The following is a 27,987-nucleotide window of genomic DNA, read 5'->3' on the forward strand; positions in this document are numbered from 1 at the left end:
AAAAGCAGAAGTGACAGAAGAGAATTTCTGAAGACAAAGCTGACAGCAGCTGAAAATATTTCATTGTGCCAATTCATAATTTATTTCAGAACTCTGTGTTGGATATATTCATTCATTTATCTGTCTGTCTTGCCTACTAATTACACTTCCATATCCCACATTTTAAAATATATGTTATCTTCTGCTTTTCTTCCATCATGGAGCCCAAGAAAGTGTACAGGCAGTTTCAAAGCTATCACCCATCTAGGCACTGACTAGATGTATCAGCAAGGTTGCGCCTTTAGGCCAGTGTGGGATTATTCTTTCAGAAAGCATCATAGTGACATACACTGGATATCCCAGATGGGTACAATCCACAATGAAGCCTCTTTTGTTTGTTAGGCATCACTGCACTGGTTTCCCAGGGTGTGGCTGCTGTGACATTGCTAACAGTTTCTGGGAACCACAGGTGACAGCTGAGTGCAGCGTGGGGACCAAAGGTGGACAAACTACCCCAGAAGGAGCACAACATGTCCACCCCCGGGAGTACTACCACTCTCCTATCTATAGCAGAGATAGCTAACCTGTGGCGCTCAGTGTTGGACTCCAGCTCTCATCAGCCTTGACTGCTGGTTATGCTGGCTAGGGATGATGGGAAATAGAGTCCAGCAACATCTAGAGGGTTGCAGGTTAGCCACTCTGGTATACAGAATAGCAGAGTTTTTCAGGAAAATACACAATAAGTCATTGCTTAATAAAACAACGCAAGGAACTATCAAGTGAACTTGTTACTCCCTTCAATTCTATAACCTGTGTCAGAATTCAGCTCAAAACACAGTGCACACTCATTAATTAGTTGGAAAGTTGGGAAAAGCTGTATCAAAATGTGCAGATAAGATGTACAGTGGTACCTTGAGTTACAGACACTTCAGGTTACAGGTGCTTTAGGTTACAGATTCCGCTAACCCAGAAATAGTACCTCGGGTTAAGAACTTTGCTTCAGGATGAGAACAGAAATCGCGTTGGCAGCAGGAGGCCCCATTAGCTAAAGTGGTACCTCAGGTTAAGAACAGTTTCAGCTTAAGAACAGACCTCCAGAACAAATTAAGTTCTTAACCCAAGGTACCACTGTAGTCTCAGCTCTTGACAACCTGCCAATGAAGAGCGCAAGCTTATACAGCCATGGTAGACTTCTTTGCTACTTCTCATATACCCTAGTCCCCTGCCTTCCTCCTCTCCAAACTCTCGCACAACATTTCCCCATCCCTTTAAATAAAAAAGGATGCACAGAATCGTAGAATTGTAGTGTTTGGAAGGAAGGCGGGTTAAAATTATATTCATTGCAACTAGTGGAAGTTGGGACCAGTTCTCTTTTGCTGAGTGAGCTGGGAAGGCAGGAAGTTTACATAAGAAATGAATAAGAGCACTGCTGGATCAAAATGAAGATCAGTCGAGTCCAGGATCATGTTTCCCACAGTGACCAGCAATACATCTGTGGGAAACCCCGGCAAGACCTGAGTGCAATAGCATCTTCTGCTGTTATTTCCATGCAACTGATATTCAGAGGCATGCTGTTTAACACTTTGGGATGCATAAAATACTGGTCATGCTTAGAAGATATCCATTAATGTTAGCAATGACTGAATTAAGTTCTATTGATTTCAGTACAACTACTCTAATCACTGCTAAATCTGGCTTTAATCCTGTTTGTATAAGCTGGAAAAAGCATAAACGTTATTGATTGTTTCTAAAGAAAAGAAGTGGAGGGAAGTGGTTAACAGAAAGGAAGAAAAAAATGGGATGGAGATCAGACGGAAAGAGGTCTGTTGGCAGATGTCCTTATCCTGCTCATCAAATGCCTTCTTTTCCTCATCTCAAAAAAGAAGCTAAAAATTTAACACTCGGGTTTGTTCAAAAGCCTGAATTAGGATTTCATTTCCTGGAGTCTGAAGATTGGTTCCATGCCATTCTTGGCTCTCCCACCCTGAGGTTTATCACATGTTTAATACTGACTAGCTTGAAGACAGGCTGATCTTGCGAATACAATTCTTGGAGTGCTAGAATGCATTCAATCATGAAAGGGTGGGGGGAGGATAAACATGGCAAGTGGAGAACAAGGCCATTCAAGCCCACAATACAGACAGAATGTGTGAAGCTTCCAAGAACGAGGAAAAAAAGGGGTGGGAGGGTGCCCTGGGGAGAAACAGGCTCTCTCCTGCCACACGCCAAGAGAAACTACTCCTCAAGGCACAATAAAGCACATTTGTTCCAGCAATAAAGTGTGTCAGCAATATAGCACATTAAGAGAAGGAAAGAGTTGCTCCCCTTTTTCATTTTCTACACTGTCACCTGCAGCAAATAGCAGCTCTTAAAGAAAAGGGTCCTTCAAACACATGCACACACACAAAGCCGCTCAAACCCTCTGGTAAACTCTAAATGGTAATCAATCAAGGCGGATTCTTCAGTGACTTCTTTCTGAAGCTGACATGTGTGATAGTCAGAAGTGATGCCAGGACCAGACCTTTTCCTGGAGTCCTGACAACAGAAGGCAAATAGGAAGCGTAGCCCCAGTATCTGTGCACAATCCACAGGCTAAAAATCATATACATTTCATATGGAAAAAAGGCATTTTTGACTTGGATGAAACAAAACCCTGTTTTAAAAAAGAAAGGGGCAACTGAGTGAGCAGCAGTTTTATTTGCTTTACTTTTGAATTTATGCGGTATTTTGTTGCAAAGCATCTGCACTTAGGTCGGAGAGTGAACCGACTTCAGTTCACGCTAATCAATCTGAGAATGTTCCACACCATCCCAGTCAGGGCCTAGCTACATGTGGCAGGAATAAGACGCCATTAGTAATCATGCTGTAGCTTTTTTAAAAAGGAGCAGGAATTGTTCCAAGGAGCACAATATGGGGTGGAGGGCAGATTTAAGCTTCCCCTCCCACACCAAGGTATCGGAGAAAATCCACACCACCACAGCAATTTGTGTTAGGATAAAAATTCATGTTGATATCATTTAAGCCTTTAGAAAAAAAACAGAACATGGAAGACTTCAGTCTCCAAAGCAGAATGCATGCAAGGCAAGGACTTCAGTGTGGGACGTTGGGTGCCTATTCTTGTGGCTGCAGGTTGGCAGCCTTTGTGCAGTTCAGCTGGGACTATAGGAGCCTCAGTGGTTTGTATTCAGGGGGTCCAGATGCTAGCTCCCCCCCCCCCCGCATGCGCGATTTCCAGCGTTTGTGTCTGCGCAGGCGCAATTTCCGGCACCGCAAAAACGAGTATCCACGCCACGCTGCACCAGTTTAGCCCAGCATGCAGGGACTCGCTGAGCAGGCAGCTCGGCTCCGGGGCCGGTAAAACGACCCCCATGGGCCACTTGTGGCTCATGGGCCTTAGGTTGCCGACCTCTGATCTAACCTGAATCCCTCCTAGTTTAAGCAAATGCCTAGAGGAGGTGCAGCTAACCTGACGCCCTCCAGAAGTTGCTGAAGTACAACTGCCTCCATAATCTCTGGTCATTTGCCATGCTGGCTGGGGCTGATGAGAGTCTTGGTTTGGAAATATCTGGAGAGCCACAGTTTATCCGCCATTTGCATAAAGCCCATACAATGGTTGTGTATAAGCTACGTTTTTAAGTTGCTAAGGAAACCCTACCACCATTTCTCTTACTTCGCCCTATTATACAAGCAAAAGACATGTCTTTGTCCCAGGCATGCAATCTAATTCAGTTGGGTGGGGCAACAGTAGAAAGGAGTATGAGCAAATGCTAAGATGGAATACTTCAAGCATATGCCACTTTATTTTAGTTGGAGGTTGAGGGCAAAAGGATTAAGGGAAGAGGTAAGTTTTGAGCTGGAATTTGAAAGAAAGACTGAACCAGGAGTAAGGAAAGTTATGTACAAACACGTGAAGTGTCACACTCACCGGGGCTCAAATCCAAAACTACCTTGGCGTTATTATTGCCTGCCCTACATTACAATAATAAGAACACCATACCATAGCAAATCAGGCTGGTTGTTTGCTAGGATATAGTTTTCTCCATTGTTCTCGCAGCCTGACCTATTTTCTTTTCTAAGAAGCGATGTCACAAACAACTGAAACGTTTTCCAGATACTGTTTTATAGGTCTCTTACCAGCACGCTGCCATCAGTCCAGCGGAAGTCACTCTCGTACATCTTATCGTTTAGGCCAATCCACTGGTAGTCATGTCCTATTCCTAAAAGGAAACAGAACCAGTGAATTTTTTTTAACCAACTTTCCCATAAAAGGGAATTATCTCAAAATGAAAGTATTTACATAGACTTGAATTAGCCTTCCTGTGTGTGCTTCAAAATGATTATTCTTTCACAGAGAAAATAAATGAATATCCGCAGTGTGCTCCACCTTTTTATAACTGAAGTTATTTATTTTTTTTAAATCACATTTCCAACCCCCCCCCCAATGATTTCATATTTTGCTGCTGACTACTCTTAAAGTGTTGGATAGTTGGTTTGCTTTTCAGATGGCTGTATATGATAAAATGCTTGACACTTGCCAGTGTTTGAACAGGCTTGTTTAGTTTGTTACACTTAAATAAGTAAAACTTCTCAATGCCCTTATGGTATCAGACTAATAATTTATCTATGAAAAAAGGGGGTGGAATTTGACATAGTACTAAGGCAATTGTTCCATCAGTGCAAGAGTGCCAAATGTACTGCTCTGCTTTCCATTGGACCACATCAGTGAGGATGGGGGGGTCTTGTTGTCTGGACAGTCCAGGACCTTCATACACATTGTCCAGGCTTGTACCCCAAGGAGGTCACTTTGCTGTTGCTAGCACAGTAATTTGATTTCATCCCCGAAGACACACTCCACTGTCTCTTGAGACAGACGAATGCCAACAACTACAAAGATTTTGGCTTGTGCAACAGAACATTCTTCTCCTCTCCCCCCTATTCCTGCATGCCCCCTAAAACTGTTCTAAGGGTTCTTCCAGGTCCCTCAAGAAGATTTGAGGAGGGTGTGTAAGAGGGGGAGAGGGGGGGCAAGTGGAAATCCTCATGATGATAGTACTGATTAGTAGAATACCACCCATGGTCATTCATCTTGATCACTACTGTTTCCATTTGCTGTTATTTTTTACAGTCCCTGAATACAAATGTCCAATGGCTGTGCTGATTTCACACGTACTGTGATCCAGCAACTTCAGTGCGCATGTGGGTGCTCCATTGCATATTTTGCACCCTGATGTATCAGGCTGTCCAGCTCTTTAGAGTTGGAGAATGATGTGAGTAGATGACAGTAATTTAACCATTTTGTTATGTACCACAATTTGTATGTAGAATATTCCCTGGAAGAGGTAAAAAGAGTGTGTCACATTTGTATGAGCACATAGAAGTTAAATAATGCCCAATTGAAAACATAATATTTATATTTTTTGAAGGGGGGAAAACCCTCACCCCATGCTGATTGTATTTTCTTGTTTAATATAAAAAACAGAAAATGCAATAAGCTACAAATAACAAAAATGGCCACCATAATATTTCCTTCTTTAATTTTCCTAGTTATTTCTAATGTTTTGCTGTGCCATGCTGGTGTGCCGATTTTTATTTCCAGGGATGCATATCCTCCTGAAGCAATTTTTAGAAACATTTGAAATGAAGGATGTGCCAAACGACTTGGCAGAAAATCAACAACCTGGCGACTTCTCAGAAGACAACACAAACCCAGAACGAACATGTGTTTTCTTCCAAGAACTTATTCAGGGAATAAACATCTTACCCAAACATTAACACAGCTAATGATGAGCATTTTGAAATGAACCTCATGTGCATTAGCCTGGAATGAGAATTTGGATTTTCAGATAGCACCTGGGACTGCAACCAATGTCAGCTACTCGTAGCAGAACGCAAAGTGACTGATGCAGTCGTTCCTGCGAGCAACAGTATTTTTAAAGTGCCTGGAGATGAGACTGTCTAAACAGTGAGCCTAAAATAAAATTAAAACATTGGAATAAAATGCCTCACTTAATTCTTCTTCTAATGTCTTTTTCTCATGAACTAAATTCTTTAGGATTGTGAAAGATGAATCCCTCCAACGATCAGCCATTTCTCCCACTCTAGCTAATGAGTTTGGCAGATCCTTAGAGCTGGGCTGAAAGGAACAAAGTAGCGGTCAAGGACAAAAGGTCCTCTTTTAAAAAGGATAAACGATAACACACATTTCAGAAAGCAAAACATAAAATAAAATATTTGGAGGCCTGGTGGATATTTTATTTTACAGCCATTTCCACTGCCTCTGCATCCTCAGGAACAGTGTTGGATCAAAACGCCACATACGGTTCACAAAGAGCTGTTCTTCATGAGACAGGATGCTGGTCAGATGGGCTCCCTGGAGGCGGCACTCTCTCTCTGCCGCGTCCCACGTGCGCCGATGAGCAAAGTATTTGTAGCACTGCCCTTGGAACTTGTGCCATCCGTAATCACAGGTTTCGGTATCTGCAACAAACAAGTGCAAAACTCTTATTGTAAACATGGGTTGGCAATGCCCAGGGGCTGCCCATTGGCAGAGCCAATGCTGAAATGCCCAAAATGAAACATTCACTGGCAAGGGGACCAGACATTCTGCATACAGAAACGCTCAAATGCTTCACTCAAAAAAAATAAACTTGAGTCTGTGAATAACATTTATGTAGTAAGTGTGTGCCTTCTGCAGATTGTTGTTTGGAAAATATTACATAACATCAGCATTAAGGGGTGGGGGGAGACCATGGTGGTGAACAGCATAAAATCAGCAATAAAATTGCAACCATGAAACAAATACAAAATACATTACACATCAGCTGGAAACAGCTGGATCACCCCTCAGGGTAAAGCCGGGACAAACAGGTGAATTTTAGGCAGGAGATCAAATGCCAATACTGTAGGTATCAGGCTGATGTTCACTGAAAGCATATTCCAAATAACATGCTGCTACCACACCCAAGAAAAGACCCTGATGTTGGGAAAGATGGAGGGCACAAGGAGAAGGGGACGACAGAGGACGAAGATGGTTGGATAGTGTTCTCGAAGCTACGAACATGAGTTTGACCAAACTGCGGGAGGCAGTGGAAGACAGACGTGCCTGGTGTGCTCTGGTCCATAGGGTCACAAAGAGTTGGACAAGACTAAACGACTAAACAACAACAACCACACCCAAGGCCCTGACCTTAGTGAGCATAGAATGAATCACAGGAGCAAACTAAGAGCATCTCTTTGATGTCCAACTTTGAAGAAGAAATTGTGCAAGACAAGGAAGTGGTCTGGAGAACTGAATTCTACTGAGGGTTAGAAAGTGAAGGCCCACTGGCAGAGATCACAACGAACAGACAGATAACCTTATTACACCCAAAAGCTCTGACCCATGAACATAAAGAGCTTCCTGAGGACCACACCTCCCAAGGAAGTTGTGTGCTTTCTCCCAGGGGATTCTTCATCTGAGAACGACCTGGAGCCCCCTGTGTTGAGCAAAGCCCAGGAACCAGCTAGATTTAGAGATAAGGATGTGTTAGGCTACCAGTCCAGACATCAGCAGCCAAGATCTAATGGGCTCTGAGCCTGCAGGAGTGACCGATGCCTTAAACAACAGATGGAAATGGAGACGTGCAAGACTTTGAGGAAAGATTCCTTGGGAGTAATGGTCTTATGAGTAAGGTCTTCCTTCTGAGGACACTTCTCTTTGACTTGATTCTAAGATACTGCTTGCCTGAAATCAGACCTTCCCTGAGCCCTCATTTGAAATACTTCTTGTCTGGCAACAGACCTCAGACTGGCCTTGGATTGGTTGCTGACTGTGCCCACAATAGCTCCATTATCTGGAAGTTCCCTTGAGACCCAGGACCCAGCTAGGACAGCAACTAAGCCTGAAGATCTAATCACAGGCAGTGGCTCTCATTACACTAGAATCAGGACACTTTCTCATCTGAACAGTGTACTGTACAGGTTGCTTCTTCATCAGAGGGAGCTGCTGCAGTTACATCTTCAAAGAAAGCTATTTGCATATAGAGCTTTTTGGATTTGGGCCATGGCTTGTATGTTTTCCAGATGCATACACTCAGCCATTAGCACTAGAAAGCAGAAAGGAAATTCTACACCAGATGCCAGATACCACATTCCACGTGGAATTGCAAAAAAATAAAATAAAAAATGGAACAACCTCATCTGTGTCATTTAACGGCTTAAAAGACCGTGATATCATTTTAACATTTCATAGGAAAAAAGACAGCATAAATGAAGCTGCAAGCCCTGCACACACTTGGGCGTCTGACCCACTTTAATTCCTTTAGCAAAAGCATACCCTATGCTTGGTAGTTAAAGGTCACTTATTCCCCCCATTAACCATTGTTGAGTGATACAGTTTTAAACATACAGGGCTGGGAGGGGCTTCCTGCACTCACACTCCATGACTAAACAAGCTCTAATCACAGCTAATGATCAAACCCCATTGTAATATCATTCAGACAACATGATTCACTGAGCAAAGATTAGCTGAGGATAGTCAAACTTACCCAAGTAATGTTCATCTCAGTGAAGCCAATGGCAAAGTTTCCATTGATTTAATTCATCTCCACCGTGCAAATAGATTTTGAAGTAGATAAAGGCAGAGGCACAGATTTCAGATTTAACTGTGAAGAAAATTCATTCCTGATTCCTAACACTTTGAAAATGGAGACTCGAGGAAGTTCACTTCCATAATAAAAATGATGCATGAAGACTATTGTCAACGAATACTCAAAAACGCTGCAGCCCACACCCTGACAAAGTTAGTCATGACTATGAGTCAAGAAAAGTGACATAGGCCAGCAAGCTGTACTCTTTCACATCTTCACATGTCTTCCTGATGGACATGTAAAGTGGTGTGTGTGTGTGTGTAAATAATATTTGCATCAAGTGGGTAAAGGGAGCAAAATCCCATCTAGAGCTGAGGGTCTTGGTTTTTTCTTGGAGGTTTTTCTTTTCTCACTCCTCCCACAATGGAAAAGAAAACCACTTTGCCGAATTTTCTCATATTTCCCTCTGCTATTTCTTTGTTATGGTCACTATTTCCTCTCTTCCACACCACACATAGACACGCAATGCCCTGGGTATGTCCAGGGTATTGTGGAGGGTGTGAAGTTGCACTGTAGCCTCTTGAGGGGGGAAAGTCCCGCACTGAGAAACTGTAGGAGAATTTCTCCTCTCTACAGAGAAATTCAGTGCATGGTCTGCCCCTGCCCAACTCCACCCTATTCCCCAACATCTCTGCCCACACACAGGATGGAGATTAATATTGAGAAACTACACACGTGTCAGATTTGGCCCCTTCCCCCCCCCTATCTTATCATGCTGTGTTCGAATGTTTGAAGCACTTCCTACACACAAGGCCTAAAATCAGAAATGAGCTGGGTGGGCAGAATTATTATTATTTTTAAGCAACAGGTCGCACTATGGGAGGGGCAATGGCTTTGTTCACCTCCTTTGTCATGTAAAAAAAGAAAAGATGCCCCCACTTCTCAATTTTCTGTATGTGAAAAGGGAAGAAACATGAATATAATACACATGGCTGCACACGTAGTTTGGTTCTAAATCTCATTGAAAGCAATGGGATTCGAGTCAGCTGCAACTGATTTGTTCCACTGGTTTCATGAATAACTTTAGTTGGACTGGGCCTGTGTGCTAGGTTTTAACATTGCAACAGGACACACAAGTTATAACTAGTGAGAAAGGAAAATTAGATCCAGGTGGATTTCTGGCCCTAATATGGAAGGGTCTTGTGTTTTTTCCCACAGCCTTCATAAAAAAAAAAAACATTATTTGCGTTTTTCATTTTGGCAATGCGGTCTTTAAGAACTGATGACTGAAAATAGCCATGGAACAAAATAACTGTTGTTGTGCATGCTGTTGTGCAGTTCACAGATGCAAAGCTGGAGTACTACCTCAACAGAGATTAAGACCAGCCAAACAATAATAAAAAGGCCCCTGGAGGGGACCTTTTTAAATATATTAAATAAATTTAAGGGATTATTTTCTGAAGGCAGCTGTAAAACTGAAACATAAAATAATGAAATGCACGTTGTCTATCTTCACGTGACGGATGGTCCCGATAAGAACACACAGTAGAAAAGCATTTGCATCAGCCTATAATTCAATTTTGCTAAAGGGAAGCAAACATGAAGCTTGGCAACGTAGCACATTTTAATGGCTTCGTGTCAATTACACTGCCAGTACCGCAGAATCCCAGAGTGGAGCTGACAAGTGGCATAAAATTCCACTGCTGCTTTGGGTTGTGCCTGAGCCCTTTACAGATGTTCTTTTTAAAAAATCATGCTTTGGGGTGGAGGGGTGGTTCAAATCCAGTGAGGATCTACACTGAGAAAAAGAGTTCCATTCTAGCCTACTTCCTGACATAAGCATTTTCTAGGAGAAGGGATATTTGGATATTTGTGGATGTTTCAACATATAACTTTCTACCAGCATTCCAAAATGGTATAGTCCCTGCAGAGCTCCACTGCACCTTCTTTCCACAAGGTTGCACTCTACTAAATTCTGCCCACTGAAATTGATGTACCCAAGTCAACCATGTCCTTCCATTTGAATGGGTTTATTCTAAGCAGGACTGACATTAGATACAACCCACAGGATGGTGCTAATGTGAGGTCCATATACAAAAAGAGGTCTTAGGTTTTTTTAAGTACCAAAGAGCCTGTTAGACTAGATAATCCATGAAATTTCCTGAATCAGTGAATAATTTAGATACAAATAATAGTAATCCAATGTGACCCATGTGCATAGAGATGCTTTCTTTTACAACATTCTAGGCATTCATAGTTAAAATGTATTATATAAGAATTGAAATGCAGCTTGGCATGTTTATGGTGTTTTAAAAGCTGTTTCACTAAACCCAGGAGTCATTATAGTGCAGCAGTTCATTTTTATTTATGGAGGACGGGTGTTTTATATATTCACATCATCTCTTTACGATAACTTCAGCATGGATATTATTCTTCAGACATATCTAAGTTATGCTGTCTAGAGATTCTAAGCAGAGTTGCTTTTAAAAAATTGTTTTAGAGCTGTTGGCTTGTTGTTTTTAACTGTTGCAACAAACATTTGACTATAACCCTCGTCTTGTTTTAGAAGTCCTCTGAAAATGCGAGAAAAGCAAAGTCTGAAGCACAATTACTATCAAAGTCAGTGGGGTACAGTAGATAAAGCATTGGACTTAGACTGAGACCGAGGTTCAAATTGCCATGAAGTTTACTGGCAAGTCACTTTTTAGCCTACTTTACCTTAAAGGGCTGTTCTTAGGATAAAAACAGTATTACTTCATGGATGCATCTGATGTTCTTTGGGGAAACATGGAATACAAAATGTGCTAGGTAATGGATAATTCCATTAACATGTCAACCTGCAGACCCATTTTTTAATTTCCATATACAGTGGTACCTCTGGATGCGAACGGGATCCGTTCCGGAACCCCGTTTGCATCCAGAGCAGAACGCAAACCGCATCTGCGCATGCGCGGGTCACGATTTATCGCTTCTGCACATGCGTGTGATGTCATTTTGAGCGTCTGCGCATGCGTGAGCAGCAAAACCCAGAAGTAATGTGTTCCGGGTCGCCGCAGAGCGCAACCTGAAAATGCTCAACCCGAAGCGACTTTAACCCGGGTATGACTGTATACCGTATTTTTCGCCCCATAGGAAGCACTTTTCCCCCTCCAAAAATGAAGGGGAAATGTGTGTGCATCCTATGGGGCGAATGCAGGCATTCGCTGAAGCCTGGAGAGCAAGAGGGGTCGGTGCGCACCGACCCCTCTCGCTCTCCAGGCTTCAGGAAGCTGTCCGCAAGCCTTGGGAGCCCGGCGCTGGGCTCCCACGGCTTGCAGAGAGTTGCCTGTTATGGGGGCTGGGGTCGGAGGAAGCTCGGGCTTTCCCCGCCCCAGCCCCGCACCTGGGGGGGAAATAAATTTTTCCCCTTTATTTCCCCCCAAAAAAACTAGGTGCGCCTTATGGGACGGAGCGTCCTATAGGGCGAAAAATACAGTAGTTAACATGTTCTGTATCATTTGAAAGATAATTTTCCAAAGTTTCAAGATCTGGCAACAATTTTTCAAAATGACATTTTACACATGAGTAAAACAACCAGAAGCATGACATGCAAGATTACTCAGAATCTCTCTTTTTTCTTTTTTAAAAAAAATTTGGTTAAATACCTCTCCAAGAAAATAGAGAATTGGTTGATGATCCATCATTGCAGAGATAGTTTTGCTTTTTATTTGGTGAAATGACAATAAATTTTATGTTGGGGGGGAATTCAAATGAGTTTAGGACAGTAAAACTTAGGTTGCTTGATCATGTTATGTTAGTGACAAAAACACATACTTTTATTCCCTCAACAAAAGAAAATAAACATGTTTTGCCTTTTTCTCTTCTTTGAGGTTCTTAACATTAAGAAAATGTGGTAAGATATTAACTGAAATGTGCTTTACATGCAACATTTCTTGTGACCAACCTACCACCACAATTATGTATAAATGTTGTCATGTGTGTCATTTAAACCTCTTTCTAGGACTGTCATATTTTCTTCCCTGATAATTTAATCATTATTAAGGGAGAAATCCTATGCAGAAGAAACTGCCATAAAGCAAGCTGGTGTAAATTAAGCCATAGCAAAGTTACACAAGATCCAAATTCTGGTGGAATCTACAAACATATTAAAAACGCTATGAAAACGCTTTTTCAAAAAACATTTTGAAAAATACATAGAATTTAGCATAGCTCACTGTCACCATCTAGTGTCACATTTGCATATTGCACTTTACAACACATTTAAAATGTCCTATTGTGCGCTCATCTCACTCTATAGGCCGGGAGCCAGCGCTGTCCGCAGACACTTCCGGGTCACGTGGCCAGCGTGACAAGCTGCATCTGGTGAGCCAGCGCAGCACACGGAACACCATTTACCTTCCCGCTGGTAAGCGGTCCCTATTTATCGACTTGCACCTGGAGGTGCTTTCGAACTGCTAGGTTGGCAGGCGCTGGGACCAAATGACGGGAGCGCACCCCACCACGGGAATTCGAACCGCTGACAATGCGATCGGCAAGTCCTAGGCGCTGAGGTTTTACCCACAGTGCCACCCGCGTCCCTGAGACCTCTGTTCAACAGCATGGCTGCTGCTGCTGCTCTGCCTAAGGCTGGTAGAAGGAAAACAAGTCTGGTGAGTCCCAGCTGAGCAAGTTGCACTTCTGTATCTTTCACTGAGCTAGGGACTTAATGCTGATCTGCTGCCCCCTAAGTTGCCTATTCCAGCAGACCTTGCCAGGGCCTATTATATGTACCATCAGTGTAGACCATCTTATACAGTTTTACAAAAGGAGACAAGTGGTACAATCAAGAAGCTTACAGTCTGAAAGATCAGTCAAGCAAGGGAAGGTAGATATAACTTCTTGCTTTTAGAAGAAAGGTAATATAATTATGTGCATAATATATATTTAGGAATCAGACACCCTTATTAGGTTAATTATAAGCAACTATTGTTTTTAGAAAAGTGCAGAAATATTTGGCTACTAGATTCCCCACTGCCACCCCCGTTCTTGAAGCAGGCAAAAGCTTCTACCAGGTTCCCTTCAGATGCATCAAGGAGGCAGATCTGTCTTAACTGGCTCTCCCTAGGTAAGTTCATTCAGAGCAGAGGTGGAGAACTGTTTTGGCACCACAGGCCAAAGTTGATGTCAAAATCCCTTCTGCTCCCATCGGAGTGAGACTGGGCTTAAAAGGGAAGAAGGGAGGAGAAGCCTTTCGGAGTCCCCTTTAAGCAAGACTGTAGGCGGAGGGACTCCCAAAGGCTTTTGGAAGCTTTTGCAAGTCTCCCTCCCATTAACATTGCAGTGAGATTGGGCTTGATAGGGAAGGGAGAAAGAGCCTTTGGGAGTCTCCATCTCCCTCTTTAAGATCGCAGGAAGATCAGGCTTAAAAGGGAGCGGTTGAGTTTGGGCACGTCTCCAGGTTGGAAACTGTAAGGCTCCTTGTTCTCACATCTAAAGGTATTTAAATGGGACTTGGGTTAGACAACCCTTCAAATAAAGGATGCCTTCAAACAGAGGACTGTCTGCTATAAAGGAAGGCACATGGCCACTCTAATCCCACTTTCCTGCCTACATGTTGTGCCCAGTTAAGCTGCCTGAAGAGTCCTGCTGCCAAGCAGGGTCCTGTGCAGACAAGCTCTAACTCCCCAAGATGGCTTCACTTCAGGGCATGAGACGAAATGGGTTTAGCAAACATATAAAGCAAAAGCTTGTAAATCTAATTTAGTCAAATGGCTTTCAGAAGTGGCATTGCTTCCCCCAGTCCTTCTCAGCTGTGGGAACTGAGCTAGAAGCTATTTCCAAATAGAAATGCTTTTTTCCTTCCCAAACTACAATGACTTCCAGAACTGAGCCTGTGGGGAGGGACAAGAGCAATCACAAACATTTGGACAGGGAACTGACTCCTTTATAAAACGGAGCACTTTTGCTAACAAAGAAATCATTTATTTTCCTTAGGAAAAGGAGGAAAAAAAGAAAAGAGGAGGAAGGGGGAAAAGAAACCATCTCTGGCTATACTGCCCCAAGGAGGGTTGTCTACTCACAATTGCATCTGCGCAGTTTTGGCAGCAGGTTCACATGCACATCTGCATCTGGTAAACAGTGCAACGAAGGTTCAATTTTACTTAATGTTTTTATATATGTAAAGAAGACTTTATATAGCACAGTAAGGCTGAGTTGTACTGCCAGGAAGAAATGGCGCCAAAAGCAAAACCTGAGCTATAGGAGCAGAGTGCAAGAGAAGAAGAAGAAGACAGAGATGAAGGCAAAGACAAAGGAAGACCATAGTTTAAAGCACGCCTTCTACTTTGTTCCAACGGTCTTGAAATAAATATGCTGATGGTGTTGCATTTCTTCAAAATAGCCACCCAATTAAAAAAGTCAAAAGCCAGTGTTAGATGCAGCCATACCCAAAAGCAACATACCCAATCTAGTCACACACCTCCATCTACCCACGCATATACAACCTCAGCCACACATATCCCACATTTGCACTGCCATTTTAAACTCCCCTCACCATCATTTGCCCTTTTTCTCATCCCATCCCTATCTGTGGTAGTTGGGGGGGGGGGAATGAGAATGGAACCTTTATCTAAGAGCAATTGCAAGGGACATACCGTATTTTTCCGTGTATAAGACTAGATTTTTTTCCTAAACAACAATGTCCAAAATTTTGGGGCATCTTATATATGGGGGTCATCTCCCCCCATTTTCTTAAATTGGAGTCCCCAAAAATATGGGGTGTCTTATAGACAGAAAAATAGGGTAATTTTCAGAAGGTGGCAGCATGGGGGGAGGAAGGGAAAAACATTTTCCCCCTGCTGTCACCCAACCATCTCTCTCTACGAAAACTCTCCCCCCATACAGTAATCAGGCTAAGAAGTAAGCTCCTGTTCATTTAATAGGATCTTTTTTAAGAAACTGGGCTGCCACAGGGCTGAGAGAGGCACTGGCCCTCTGGTAGCTCACCCCCCCCCCCCGGTTTTACAGTCTGATCTGGCAATGAACACACTGAATCCAGTGTTAGTTGCAAACTGATGGGGAACAGTATTCAGACAGCTTTTTCACAGATGAGGTCTACCTATGGGGAAAGGCCGCAGCTCAGTGATAGAACATCTGCTTTGCATGAAGAAGGTCCCAGGTTCAATTTTCAACATTTATAGAAAGGGAGGGACCCCTGCCTGAAACCTCAGAGGGCTACTACCAGTCATTATAGATAATACTAAGCTAGATGGACCAACAGCTTGACTCAATATAAGGCAGCTTCCACAATCTTGGGTTTCTCTGCCTATTAGAAGAAGTGAAGGAAGTGAAAGCAGTCAAATAGCAGTGAATCCTGATGTTTCCATATTTCAGTTCTTCCATCTCTTCCACTGTGACAACCAGGATTCACTGGCTAATGTCCCTTTCTTGGCCCTCATGTTCCCCCGCTAAGCTGATACTGACAGAGAAAATATCACCACTGGCTGAATGCCAACTGACCTGCATACAATTACTGTACCTTACCTTCTTGGTACAACAAAAAGGTCACCTACATCTTCTCTAATATTAGTTCAAATGTTCACAAGCACTCAGAAATCCATTTGGCAAATGATTGTTTTTACAAACCAATGACTAGTTCTAGGAAACAACAGAATCATTCACTCATGCCATTTCATGGCTTAGGAATGCCTGGTTCTGTACTTTTTGGCTTTGCTTTAGATCTAATGAAATCAGGTTCATTGACATGTAATCAAAACTGCTTTCCAGACAGCGGTCCACATTTTCCCCATTGTCTGGTAGAATGGGCAGGGGGTAGGGGCTGCCAATGAATGCCTTCCTGCGATCCCAAACCACTGCAGGACTTTCTGTGGAGGAAATTTAAATTCCAGAGTTGACTGAGCTGAGGTCTGTTTCAGACTGACAAACGAGGAAATGTTCACATTAAGCATTTCAAATACACTCTCCCTGGTTGGTCATAAAGCGCAACTTAAAGCTACCATGAACTTCAGACTATTTCAGCATTAAGGATTTGTTGCGGGAAGATATTTTCAGAAATATCCTTCTGCTGTAAAAACATGGGTCAAATTCTTGTATTAAAGAGGAGATTTCAGGAGTCTTTTCCAGCCTAAGCCAGACTACTGCAAAACTGAAATATAATGAGTGCTGGACCTAGTCCTATGCCTGAGGTTTCAACATTAACAAAACAAAAGCAAAAAAAGTCCCTTCAGGCTCATGGAATATTTTTAAAGCACTTGCAAATTCACAGTCTTTCGCCCAGTAGGCTTATGATGAAAGGCAAGCCTGAAACATGCCAATGTTTATGTAATTATGCCTGGAAGACACTCTTGCTCTAGCTGTGAGTGAATCCAGTCAGAGCAAGATGGGGGGGAAATGGTATTTTCCTACATGTGAGGGTGAACGTAAAGGGGTAAAACCCACAACTTTTAAAACTTTCAGCTCATTTTTCATCCTGGAAATTTCCCTATTACCTTTGGACAGGCCTGAACCTATGCTGGAAGATTCATGTTTATTCTGTAATACCACCTTTACAAATGAAGGGCAGGGAGGTAATGTTAAAAGAGTGCTGGAAAGCCCACAGCAACACTACGTAATTAACTTCTCTGTAGGGCCATTACGTTAGCCTGCTTGACCAGAAGACCCAGACACAAAAAGGAAAGAAAAACATGGTGTCACCTTGAGAAAGGCTTATTGAGTTTGTTAAGGACTCTCTCAGGTCTGCAGTGTTGGGTGTGTTAGCATTCACATGTTTTACCATCACTGTGCTTATCTTGTAAATGGCAGAAATGTCATATACCTTTTGCATTTCATGGCTTTTGGATTCCACTGTTTACTTTTCTCTCTCTTCACCAGGAAAGTCTGTAACCCTCTGGATGTTTGGGGCTCCATCTACCATCAGCCCCAGCCTGCATGGCAAATGGTCATGGATTGTGTCTAGCAACACCTGGAAGGCCACAGGCCTCCAATCCCTGGGTTGGTGAACCTAAGGTCTCCTACATGGTGCTGAAGAACAACTGCATAATCTCTGCCCACTTGCCATACTGGCAGGGCATGAATCTTTGTTGGTTCATGGGAGTGAAGTGTTTCTCCACTGATATGATCTGAAGGACCTCATGTTTCCTGTCTTAATTCAAGCAGAACATTTCTAAAATCAATTCACATCACAATTCTATACATGCATTTAAAGGCCCATAGAATTCAGTATGTTTATTACCCAACAAAGTGGGTGCAGGATTGCAGGGATTATGGGAGTTGTAGTCCAACAATATCTGGGCACCCACAGGAGTCTCCCCTTCCCCCCCAAAAAACCCTCTACACCTGTGTAAACACACACAGAGATGAAGAGACTTGCCAACTGAGGATAAGATTTATCTGATGAAAGAGGCTTTGGTCCACAAAGTTATGTAACAATAAATTCTTTTTTGTATTTGCTGTAGCAGACTAATGCAGTTACCTTTCTGGAATCTGGAATAGCATCGTCCAGGGGCAGATTAAAGAACACAGATTAAAGAACCATATCGCAAACTTAAAACTTCATTTTTTAAACATCACTCTTGAAGTCAAATGTTGGAAACATACGATGACAAACTAAAATCAAGCCCAGAGGATTAATTTTCTACCTCAGTAAAAGAGACTACAGCAATTCCCGCCCCCGCCCCCCAGTTATGACTATTTTCAGCAGGAAGGAGAAAGAAAGCGAAGCAACACAAGCGAAAGAAAATAAAAGCAAAGACAAATAATTATCCATTAATTGCCACCACCCTCCCAATAGAGGCCTGATTTGTTAGCAAATTTGCATATTTGATTCCATTATAAGCACAGTGGAGTTAACTATAAATTTCAAACTGAACTCACCTTTTTCGCAAAGAGCCCCAACGTAGCTTGGAAGACAAAGGCAAGTAAACGTATTGATGCCATCAATGCAGGTGGCTCCATTTCTGCAAGGGCTGGATTGACATTCATCAATGTCTGCCCAAGAAAATGAAACAGGTATTTAGAATGAGGTATTGTCCTCACTTGCAATATAAAAGAAAGTTTATATGTATTAATAATGTCAGATAAATAATGTACATAAATTGATTTCAGATATCACAATGCATAAGGACCTAATGATTTTCTTCAACATTTGCACACAGAGTTCAGCAGCATTTGCATCTCAGAATTTGCAGAACAATTCTAATACAAAATATACACACGCCTGAACATTTTAAACCATCCTGCATGACCGCTGGGTCTGTAACCTGCATCCTTGGTTTCTACCTCTCAGAACTTGTAGTAGTAATAGTAGTGGGTAGTGGTAGTAATAGTAGTAATTTATTCATACCCCACTCATCTGGCTGGTTTTCCCCAGCCACACTGGGCAGCTCCCAACAGAATATTAAAAACACAAGAAAACATCAGTCATTAAAAACTTCCCTAAAGAGGGCTGACTTCAGATGTCTTCTAAACGTCAGATAGCTGTTTATTTCCTTGATATCTGATGGGAGGGCATTCCACAGGGTAGGTGCCACTACCGAGAAGGCCCTCTGCCTGGTTCCCTGTAGCCTCACTTCTCGCAGGGAGGGAACTGCCAGAGGGCCCTTGCAGCTGGATCTCAGTGTTCGTGCTGAATGATGGGGGTGGAGACGCTCCTTCAGGTATACTGGACTGAGGCAGTTTAGGGCTTTAAAGGTCAGCACCAACACTTTGAATTGTGCTCGGAAATGTACTGTTGAGGGAAAGAGTACTGCAGCTCATTCACTCTCTCTCTCTCTCTCTCTCTCTCTCTCTCTCTCTCTCTTTAACCCTCAGAATACCTTTATAATGTGTCCAACCTATTCTAACTTGGGACCATGGAAGGCTGAACTCCTATTAGGTTGCAATGGCTGCATTTCACATTATTGTGGTAGACACTGCCATCTGTTCCTACTGTCCTTGCTCTTTCATATCCTGGTGGTCATAAAAATGTAACTCCAAACAGTAGGGGTTGTGTCCAGTGAAGGTTGTCCTGTGTCCCCCAATATATTAATGGGGTTGCTCCAACCCTCCAAAACAGATTGAGGGCACATGCAGCAAGAGGAGGGGGAGGGGAAGTTCCGTTGCCCAAGCAGAATTCCTTGTACAATTGGGACAACTTCATTGGATACAAACATAGGAATCCCAGAGAAATTGGCTAATGCAAGAACAGTAGGCTAACTGTTTACAGAGTCCATCATCACAAAGAGTCTTGCCATTACCACAACTGTTTTTGTCTTCATGCAATGTGACTGGCCTAACCAAATAAATAAATAAATGAAATTCATTAATTCATTCAGTGAATATGCTCATACTTCTGCCTGCAATAACCACTCAGTTTCTTTTTAACTTCTCTTCAGCACATGTAGCGGCATTACCTCCAATGTGCTACTAATCTGATATCTAAACTGGAAGAACTTTCAACAGGCTATTAGCAGCATTCAAACATTTGAGGCAGTTATTCTTCCTCATCCGTTTATAAACACCAGATATTGCCATTCATGAATATTTCTACAGGTTTTGCACGTGTATAAATTGCAGTTGATTATCCTAGTAGATCTCACAGAGATTTGCTGCCTGGTGTTCAAGTTTGTATACAAACTACCACATAAGAAAGCATATGGAAGAAGGCACATTTTGCTGGTGTACTGGATACAAATTCCCATCTTCCCGTTGGCTTTTGTCCACTCAGCACAGTAGATTGGCACATGAAAATTTACTCCCATACACAAATTGCATTTGCGGATTGGACCGAAAATGGACGAGGTTGGTAAGCAAGCAAGAGTTCGTCTTGCTTGTTTACATCAGTCTGAGTCTTCTGGTACTGCAATACCATGCCCTGTTTTGCACACTGAATAATCAGATAATTAAATACCAACAAAGACTTTGCTTCTTACCTACTTCACACTGGTCACCACTGAAACCCGGCATACAAGTGCAGATGTAGAAAGTGTCACGTGGATAACAAGTTCCCCCATGCTGGCATGGATTACTCTTGCATGGCTCTTGGCCTGTAAAGTGAGTTCATGGAAAATTGCTATATTTTGCTAAAATTGCTTGTTGGGTGCTGACTCTCTTTCAGCAGAAAGACATTTCCTACTTTTCAGCTGGTTCTGTCAGATTTGCTATAGTTGCAGATTAGACAGAAACCAAAATCAATTCATCATAATATGCAGCAGTAATAGTAAATCAGCCATCATCCATGTTGGCAATGCAATCCTTACTTGCTGGTGAAAACAATTTACTTTCAGCAATATTTCATTTTCTTCAAATGACATTTTGTATTATTTTTGGCAACTGCAATATTCTACTGAGGATTTAGTTGGCATGACATGACAATTAATTATAGCCGAAAACAGTTAAAACATATGTGCACAGTGAGTGAAATATGCATTTATCTGAACGGGGTTAGTTTATGTGGAATGATTGGGTACACAGAACATGCATTCTTATACCACACTTCTTGTTTGTCATTCTGGATATTGTTTGCTTTCCATCAAGCCATATTCTCATTTTGTTTCTTTATATGGTTATTGAAGGACTAACTGAATAAGAGGCCAAACCAATATGCATATTTAAACATTATTTCACATAAGATTACAAATATATAAGGCTCTTATATTATGTAAAATAGTATGCAATGAATAGTATGCAATTTTGGTTCTGCATCTGATATTTGGACCAGTTCCTCATATGCATTATATCAAGATAGCATCAGGTATGATTACTTATGCTACATATAAGTGCTTAGTGGAACTACTACAGCCATTTTCAATCATATCTATAGCCTTGCCATGGGAAGACTTCGGGGAATGTTTAAGACTATAATCTTTTACACATGTAAGCTACCAATATACAGAACCTCCATGGCAAGTCACTGTCACACATAAAACATCTTTATGACATGAAAGCAGCATCAATCAACAGGGAATCATATTTATATTTGATAATAAACACATTAAGAAGGTGTAAATCTGTCCTGTCATAAGGGAACAGATCATGCCCCAGAGTGCCTCCTTTAATGATTTAATCACAAATAGAAATTTAAAAAATCCTCTGTCTTCAAATTTATCTGTCTAGCACTATTCGTAATGCTTCCTGTCATGGTTGACAATGGGAGATCTCCATTAATGTCAAGGACTCATCCTTACATTTTAAAAACAAAACAACCACAAACTTTAAAAAGAACTTGAGACCAATAGCGTAATTTATCACAGCCATACCAAAAGTGCCACCAAGAGTACTAGGAAATCATCTATTTGTCCTGTTCCCTCAACAGTGGGAGCTTATCACATGTAAAGCAGTTGTTCCAAATGCAGAAACCCACACCAACAGCAAATCCTATACATGCCTATTCAGAAGTCTCATTGGGTGGGGCTTATACTCTGTAAGTGGGTATAGGATTTCAGCCTGAATCCCACCGTACCCCTTGTACAAAAGAGTAAAATAAGAGAACTGATGCAGATTCAATGGGCAGGGAGATAATTGCTATCCACCTCTTTAGTCAGGTGTGATTTTCTTTCATTCCAGGATTGGGATACAATTGTGAATCCAGTCAAAATTACTATTAGTAAGACTCATTATGTAGCCCCCTTTTGCACATAGGTATATCTGGCTGAAGACAAATATATCTGCATTATTATGACATATCAAAGTCTAATAACCTTAGAATATCTGTTAACATAAAAAGACTTGTTATTCTGTAAATATTCAAAAATTATTACCCCATGTAACCCAAAGTTTCATGGCTCTCTCACACAATATGCCTTTTCTTCATGCAATCAGCCTTCACTGTTGCTGGACAATGAATGGGCACACGTTGCATGTGAATCTGCCAAGCCTAGATACAGCCAAAAGTAATTGATGAGGGAAAGGCACTTCTGCCAGCCATACCCACAAAAGATCCAATTCGCCTATTACATTTGTAAATGTGTCTGTGTGCTCAAAAAAGGTTGAGATTGCAAAGACCGATGAAAAATGTATTGTGAGACCTAACAGTAGTATCTTCAGAGTTTACTATATTGTATCATCAGGCCAATATTTTCATGTGAGTGAAGAACATTTCAGTAGTGGAAAATTTAACTCTTACCTGGTATCTGAACTGCTGTGCCTTCGACTGAACCCCCACCTGTGCCAATCAGGAAATCTGATCCATTAGTTACATCCAGAAGCAAAAGTGGTGGTGTTACAAGTTCAATGCTGTTTAAGCCCCCTGTGGTTCTTGCCTGCTTAATATATTCGGGAGTGTTTTCAGAGCCTGGGTTTTTTGTTGCAGCATTAGAGGAAACAGTTGTTGGCTTCTTCTGCCCATCCAATACAGTCTGAGTTTCCACAGTTGTGTCTACTGATGGAGGGGATGAAATTGGCCAAACATCGGCTTCACCATCAGTCCCAAATACTCCACCTGTTTTACTTTCATGTGGAATAGGAGATGGTGTGGTGCGAATCCATGGTAAGTCTCCATCAGCACTATTTTCATCTAACTGATTTAGCTCCTTCTCATGAGAAGTTTCTTCTTCTGAACTAGATTCTAAAATGTCAGTTCCTGGAACTATAAATGTTGGCTCAGCTTCTTTTGAAAGAGACTCTCCAGGAGCAATGGTTCCTTCGACAATAATCACTTCTGTTGAACTTCCTGGCTTTTCCTTCATTTCTGTTACAGAACTAGGCACAGATTCAGTGGTCTTGCTTTCTGATACCAGTTTGGGAGAAGATACTAATGGGAACTCGGTGCTTCCTGAAGACTCTTTCAGGGCAGGTTTGTAAGTTGCTGTGATGTCAGCACTAGCTTCTCTAAAGGTTTGTACTGGTGACAAATCATGCTTGTCATTGTCAACTGATGATGAAGTACTTGGCATTATGTCTTCAGGATACTCAGAAGCTCCATTGAGTAAATAGACAGTCACCGGCAACTTTGGAGTTTGAGTTGCAGAATGTATTTTTTCTGGATCTGTTTCTATGGATTCTGTGGCTTCCGTTTCCTTCATTCCTTTGTAGACCTCCTGGGTTGTTTCTTCAGACTTCGTTACACTTTGGGAAGCAAGTTGTACAGTAACTGTGCTTTCTTCAGATTTGTGTGTTGTCAAAGATTGCCATGGCTCAATGGGTAGGTATGGTGGCGTAGGAGCCACAAGTTTCTTTTCATCCATATCTACTTCTCCTTTTCCTGAAGAGTCTGCAGTAGAAGCAATTTCACTTTCATCAGCTATTGCTTGGTTGTCTGACAATGTTTGTAATTCAGAGTTGTCTTCTATTGTATTTTTGAAATCTGTATGTTTAGTTTCCAGCTCTAATTCTTTGTCCTTTTCATCAGTTTTGGAGCTGGTTGGCGAGGACGTGGTAGATCTAACAAGAAGTGGCATAGTTGGAAGCAATGCAGCTATTTTGGGCAGCTCTTGAGTAACACCAGTTTCTGTTGTGAAAGGTGTGGCATCTCCTGAGCCCACATCATCTGATGTTGGTGTCAGATAAGATATCATGGGCTTGCTGAATATGAACTTACTGGTTACAGAACTCCCTTGACCATCTCCGAAGCCATCTGATTTATCAACAGCTAAAGTAATTGTAGGTGTGGCAGTCTGAATTTCTGTTACAGAAGTATAAATGCTGTACATCGAGGGTCTCTCAGAGCCCACAGTTCTTTGTCCACCTATGTCTTCAATATTTGATTTCAAGTTATCAGCATCTATAATTGTTGTTTCATCAGATATTATTCCATGGCCTACATCAATGAAGCTGGAAATACCCCCCGAATAATTCCTTTTGTCACCAGGCAGTGGGATAAGTTCCTCAAAGTCTTTTATGCTGTTTGTGGAACTTTCATCTGCAAATGTCTCTGAAAAGTCACTATCCGAGGTTGGTAGCATTTGTTTTTCTTCTCCGTGGGTGGGTGATGATACTAATTCTATTTCAGACCCATTCACTGATTCAGCAAGGTCCACAACTTTTGAATTATTTTTGCCAGGTGTATGAGATGAGGGTATTACTGTTTTTGGCAACTGGGTAGGTGATTCAGGATATTTTTCCATGGTGTCCCGCCAACCAGAACCTTCTCCAGATCCTTCGTGAATTGCTATTCTCATCATTTCAGGTTCTGAGGTGGGTTTAGGTTCTTTAACAATTCCAAGAGTAGGCCTTCCAGGAACAGATTCAGGAACAGGAGTTGTGTCTTCATACATCACCACGTGAGAAGCTTCCTCCGAAATTCCATCAGTAGCTACCAATGTTGATAATGTTGTATTTTCTTTCTCCTGATAGCTATTTTCTAGGTTTTGAGAATTTTCAAGAATGAGTTGCTTTATAGCAGGTACTTCTGTGCCAATGACCCTGGTACCTAAGGTAGATGCACTAGGAGCTATTTTGTCTTTTCCTGCAAGCAACTCTACTGCTATAGTATATGGATATTTATTAACACTGCTGAAATCCTCATATGTTTCAGTGGGATATGTATCAGATTCTTTTATTTTTTCCTCTGAAGTACTTGCTTCTGAACTTCTAGGATGAAGAATGTCAAGACTTAATGTGCTTGCATTGATATTTAATATAGCAGAACTTATAGGCACAGTGGTAGATGGAACAGTAAAGATTGCATCTCCTGAACCTTGTTCCGAAAAAAATGGAGCATTACTGGTTGCCTTTTTTACTGGCTTGTACCCTGTAGACATGGAGGAAAGCTTGTGGCTGTCCTCAGCTGGGTGAGCATTTTGTGCCAACTGTTCTTTATCTTCAGCTGCTGGTGAAGGGCTTACAGGTTCATCTGGAAATGTTTCAGACTCAATCGTGAGGATCTTATCATGTGAAGAGAGATTCTTTTGCACAAATTCAGTTCCAGATGTGGCATCAATTTTTATTTCTTCTATGTATGGGATAAATGTAGAAACAGTTGAAATTCCTGTCTGTCCAGTTAAAGGTTCTTTACTTTTAATGAAAGATTCTTGTGTTACCACTCCAAAGGTCTGTACCATTTCATCTGATGTTTCAGCAGCATGTTCTTCATCAGAATTCATTTCATCTTCTAAAGGAGGGATTGTAGTAAAAGCTATTGTTTCCGATTCAGCTGGTGTTTCTCCTTCAGTGTTTGTAATTCCTGCATTCACTGAAGTGAACCTGGTGGTGTGATGACTATGTGTGTCTAACTTTGCAGGTGCATCAGTAAACAGCATATATCTAGATGTCCCGCTGCTACCTTTGTTTTCATTTGTTGTTTTTATAGGAGGTTCTGTAAAAGAATCTATGTCTCCAGAACCTTGTTCAATCAATGGAAATTTAGTATTTATTATTCTTTCTGTAGGACCATGAGTCACAAGTACTACACTACTTCTGTTATCTCCTGATTCCTCCCCAGAGCCCACATCCACCAGGTCAATTATCTCAGCAGAAATGGTTGGAGAAAAGCGTCCAGTGCTTTCTGGTTTGGCAGATTCCATTGTTTCATTTATTAAAAACTCAGAACCTCTTTCTTGCAGAATAATGTTATCTTTCAATAGTGTAGGAGTGCTGACAGAAAGGATTGTAGTGCTTCCACTTCCAGTTGACTCTACAGATGATGCCACACCAGATGTCCCAAACAAGTCAATTTTCTTTTCAATCGCTGTAGAAGATGTTATCATCTCTTCATTTGATTCCAGAATAGACTTTTCACTAAATGGCAATTGCGTGACTGCATCCAATTCATGTTTTACTGGTCCTTGGTTATCAGTTATATCCTTTGATACTTGCACTTCAGTTTTAGTTTCCATGGCCTTTCTGTCTGATTCAGTACTTAACACTTGCATTGTAGGATCAATAATAATTGTATATTCCAAAGCTGATAAATCTGTGTTAAGAGTGTCTAGCTCCTTCACTTGTGTCTCTGTGCTTCCAGGTTGAGATCTCAATAGTAAGGAACTCAATGTAGTAGCTATAGTGATAACATCTATTTTTTCAGTACCTGGATCAATAAATGGGGAGTCAGTACTTACCACTTTGCTGGTGGGACCCCCCAAAAGAATGTCCATGCCAGGTTTCCTCCAAACATCTGTGGATCCATCCCCAGATTCTTCATCTACAGGAATTATCTTCTCTGTGGCCTCTTTAGTTTTGAGAGGTGAGGCATCTGTCACTGATACTGATTTAGTGAGAGTTATGGATTCTTGGCTCACAGATCTGATGCTATCGTTACTGAACAGCAACTTTTCTGCTTTAACAGTAGTCGAATGCTCCTTGGTTGAGGAAATGGTGCTCTTAATCTTGTCCTTATCATCCCTCACTTCTTCGGCATTTTTGGTAGAGTTCAAAATTAATTTAGGAATAGTTTGGGTAGTAAGAGCTTCTACAGAACTTTGTTCAAGTGTAGAATTCATGTCTTTATACAAAGATGCAGGAGGCTGTGAAGCACTAGGGCTGCTTTTTGTAGGGCTGTGTCTGCCAAGATCTGAGGAAATATCCTGAACAGGATTTTTTTCTGTTCCTGTCATTTTTATTACCGCGGTCGTAGGTTTAGCATTCTCTTGTTGAACATCTCCAGAGCCTTCTGGTATATTCAACAAACTAGGACTTCTGGTTGTTTCTATTGAACTTTCAGCAGTAAGAAGTGCATCTGGTCTAACTGTTGATTTATATTCATCTTGTAGAACATTTTCAAGTGTTGTGCTGTCTTCTATGATTATGGAAGCAAACATTGGAGCAAACGTTGTAGTAGAAAACCTTTCAGAAGCTGCTTTTGGAGGTGTTTTTACTGATTGTGAAAAGCTGTAACTGTTTGACTCAGGCATGGTAGTAGAAGCTCCTGAATATTTTGTATTAATTACAGAGAAAATGCCAGGATGTTTGCTTAAGATTTGATGAAAATCTGTTCCAGGTTGTGTTAATTTCTCTGTAGTGTCTGATAAAGGCTGGCCATGTAGAGATGTTATTTCAAGGATTTTATCTGTAGTAGAAACTTCAGAATCGCCACTAAAGGCCAGTTCCGTCATGATAGATTCTGCCGTTAGCTTCTGCGTAGTGGCTTCTCCTATAATTTCAGCAGATTCATTTGGCTGCATTGTGGCAGAGATCTCATTTTCAGACACTATGTTAGTATCATTGATGTGTGAAAAGGTTACATTTTTGGAATGTGGTAAACTTTCAATCTGGTCACTCCTTGCTTCTTCTGCATTTCTATCTTTAGGTGCTGTAGTCACCTGTTGCTTTCCATTGATAAACTGCAAAGCCGGTGGAGTTGTGACATCAGTAGTATTCTCGCAGTCTTCTTCGTCATCATCTTCTCCAAGATTGTATATTTCTGGGTAGAATAAAGGGTCCAAAATTAAAAGTTCTGCAGATTCCTCATCCGGCGTTGCTGTGCAGGGTTCATCTTGTGTTGAATCAGTATCTGTAGGGGGCTCGTCTATTTCATGATAACCAAATAAATCCCAAACTTCATGCACTGGATCTGCAAAGAAAGAGAGCTTTT

At 41.6% G+C, this 27,987-nt stretch overlaps 1 protein-coding gene across 3 annotated transcripts in view; it reads right to left on the reverse strand.

Annotated features, from left to right (window-relative positions):
• Nucleotides 1–27,987, reverse strand: part of VCAN (versican) — a 125,865-nt gene that overhangs the window by 20,288 nt on the left and 77,590 nt on the right. For 2 of the 3 annotated variants that reach the window (XM_081930121.1, XM_081930122.1), the window contains exons 8-13: nucleotides 22,645–27,966; nucleotides 20,453–20,566; nucleotides 18,417–18,530; nucleotides 14,606–14,653; nucleotides 6,298–6,456; nucleotides 4,114–4,196 (exon numbers count right to left, since the gene is read on the reverse strand). In XM_081930121.1, the coding sequence (XP_081786247.1) occupies nucleotides 4,114–4,196; nucleotides 6,298–6,456; nucleotides 14,606–14,653; nucleotides 18,417–18,530; nucleotides 20,453–20,566; nucleotides 22,645–27,966 (5,840 nt within the window). The remainder of the gene's footprint in view (nucleotides 1–4,113; nucleotides 4,197–6,297; nucleotides 6,457–14,605; nucleotides 14,654–18,416; nucleotides 18,531–20,452; nucleotides 20,567–22,644; nucleotides 27,967–27,987) is intronic. The other variant, XM_081930123.1, reaches the window with a different exon arrangement.

The sequence above is a fragment of the Podarcis melisellensis genome (assembly GCF_964234715.1).
Source record: "Podarcis melisellensis genome assembly, chromosome: 11".
NCBI lineage: Eukaryota > Metazoa > Chordata > Lepidosauria > Squamata > Lacertidae > Podarcis > Podarcis melisellensis.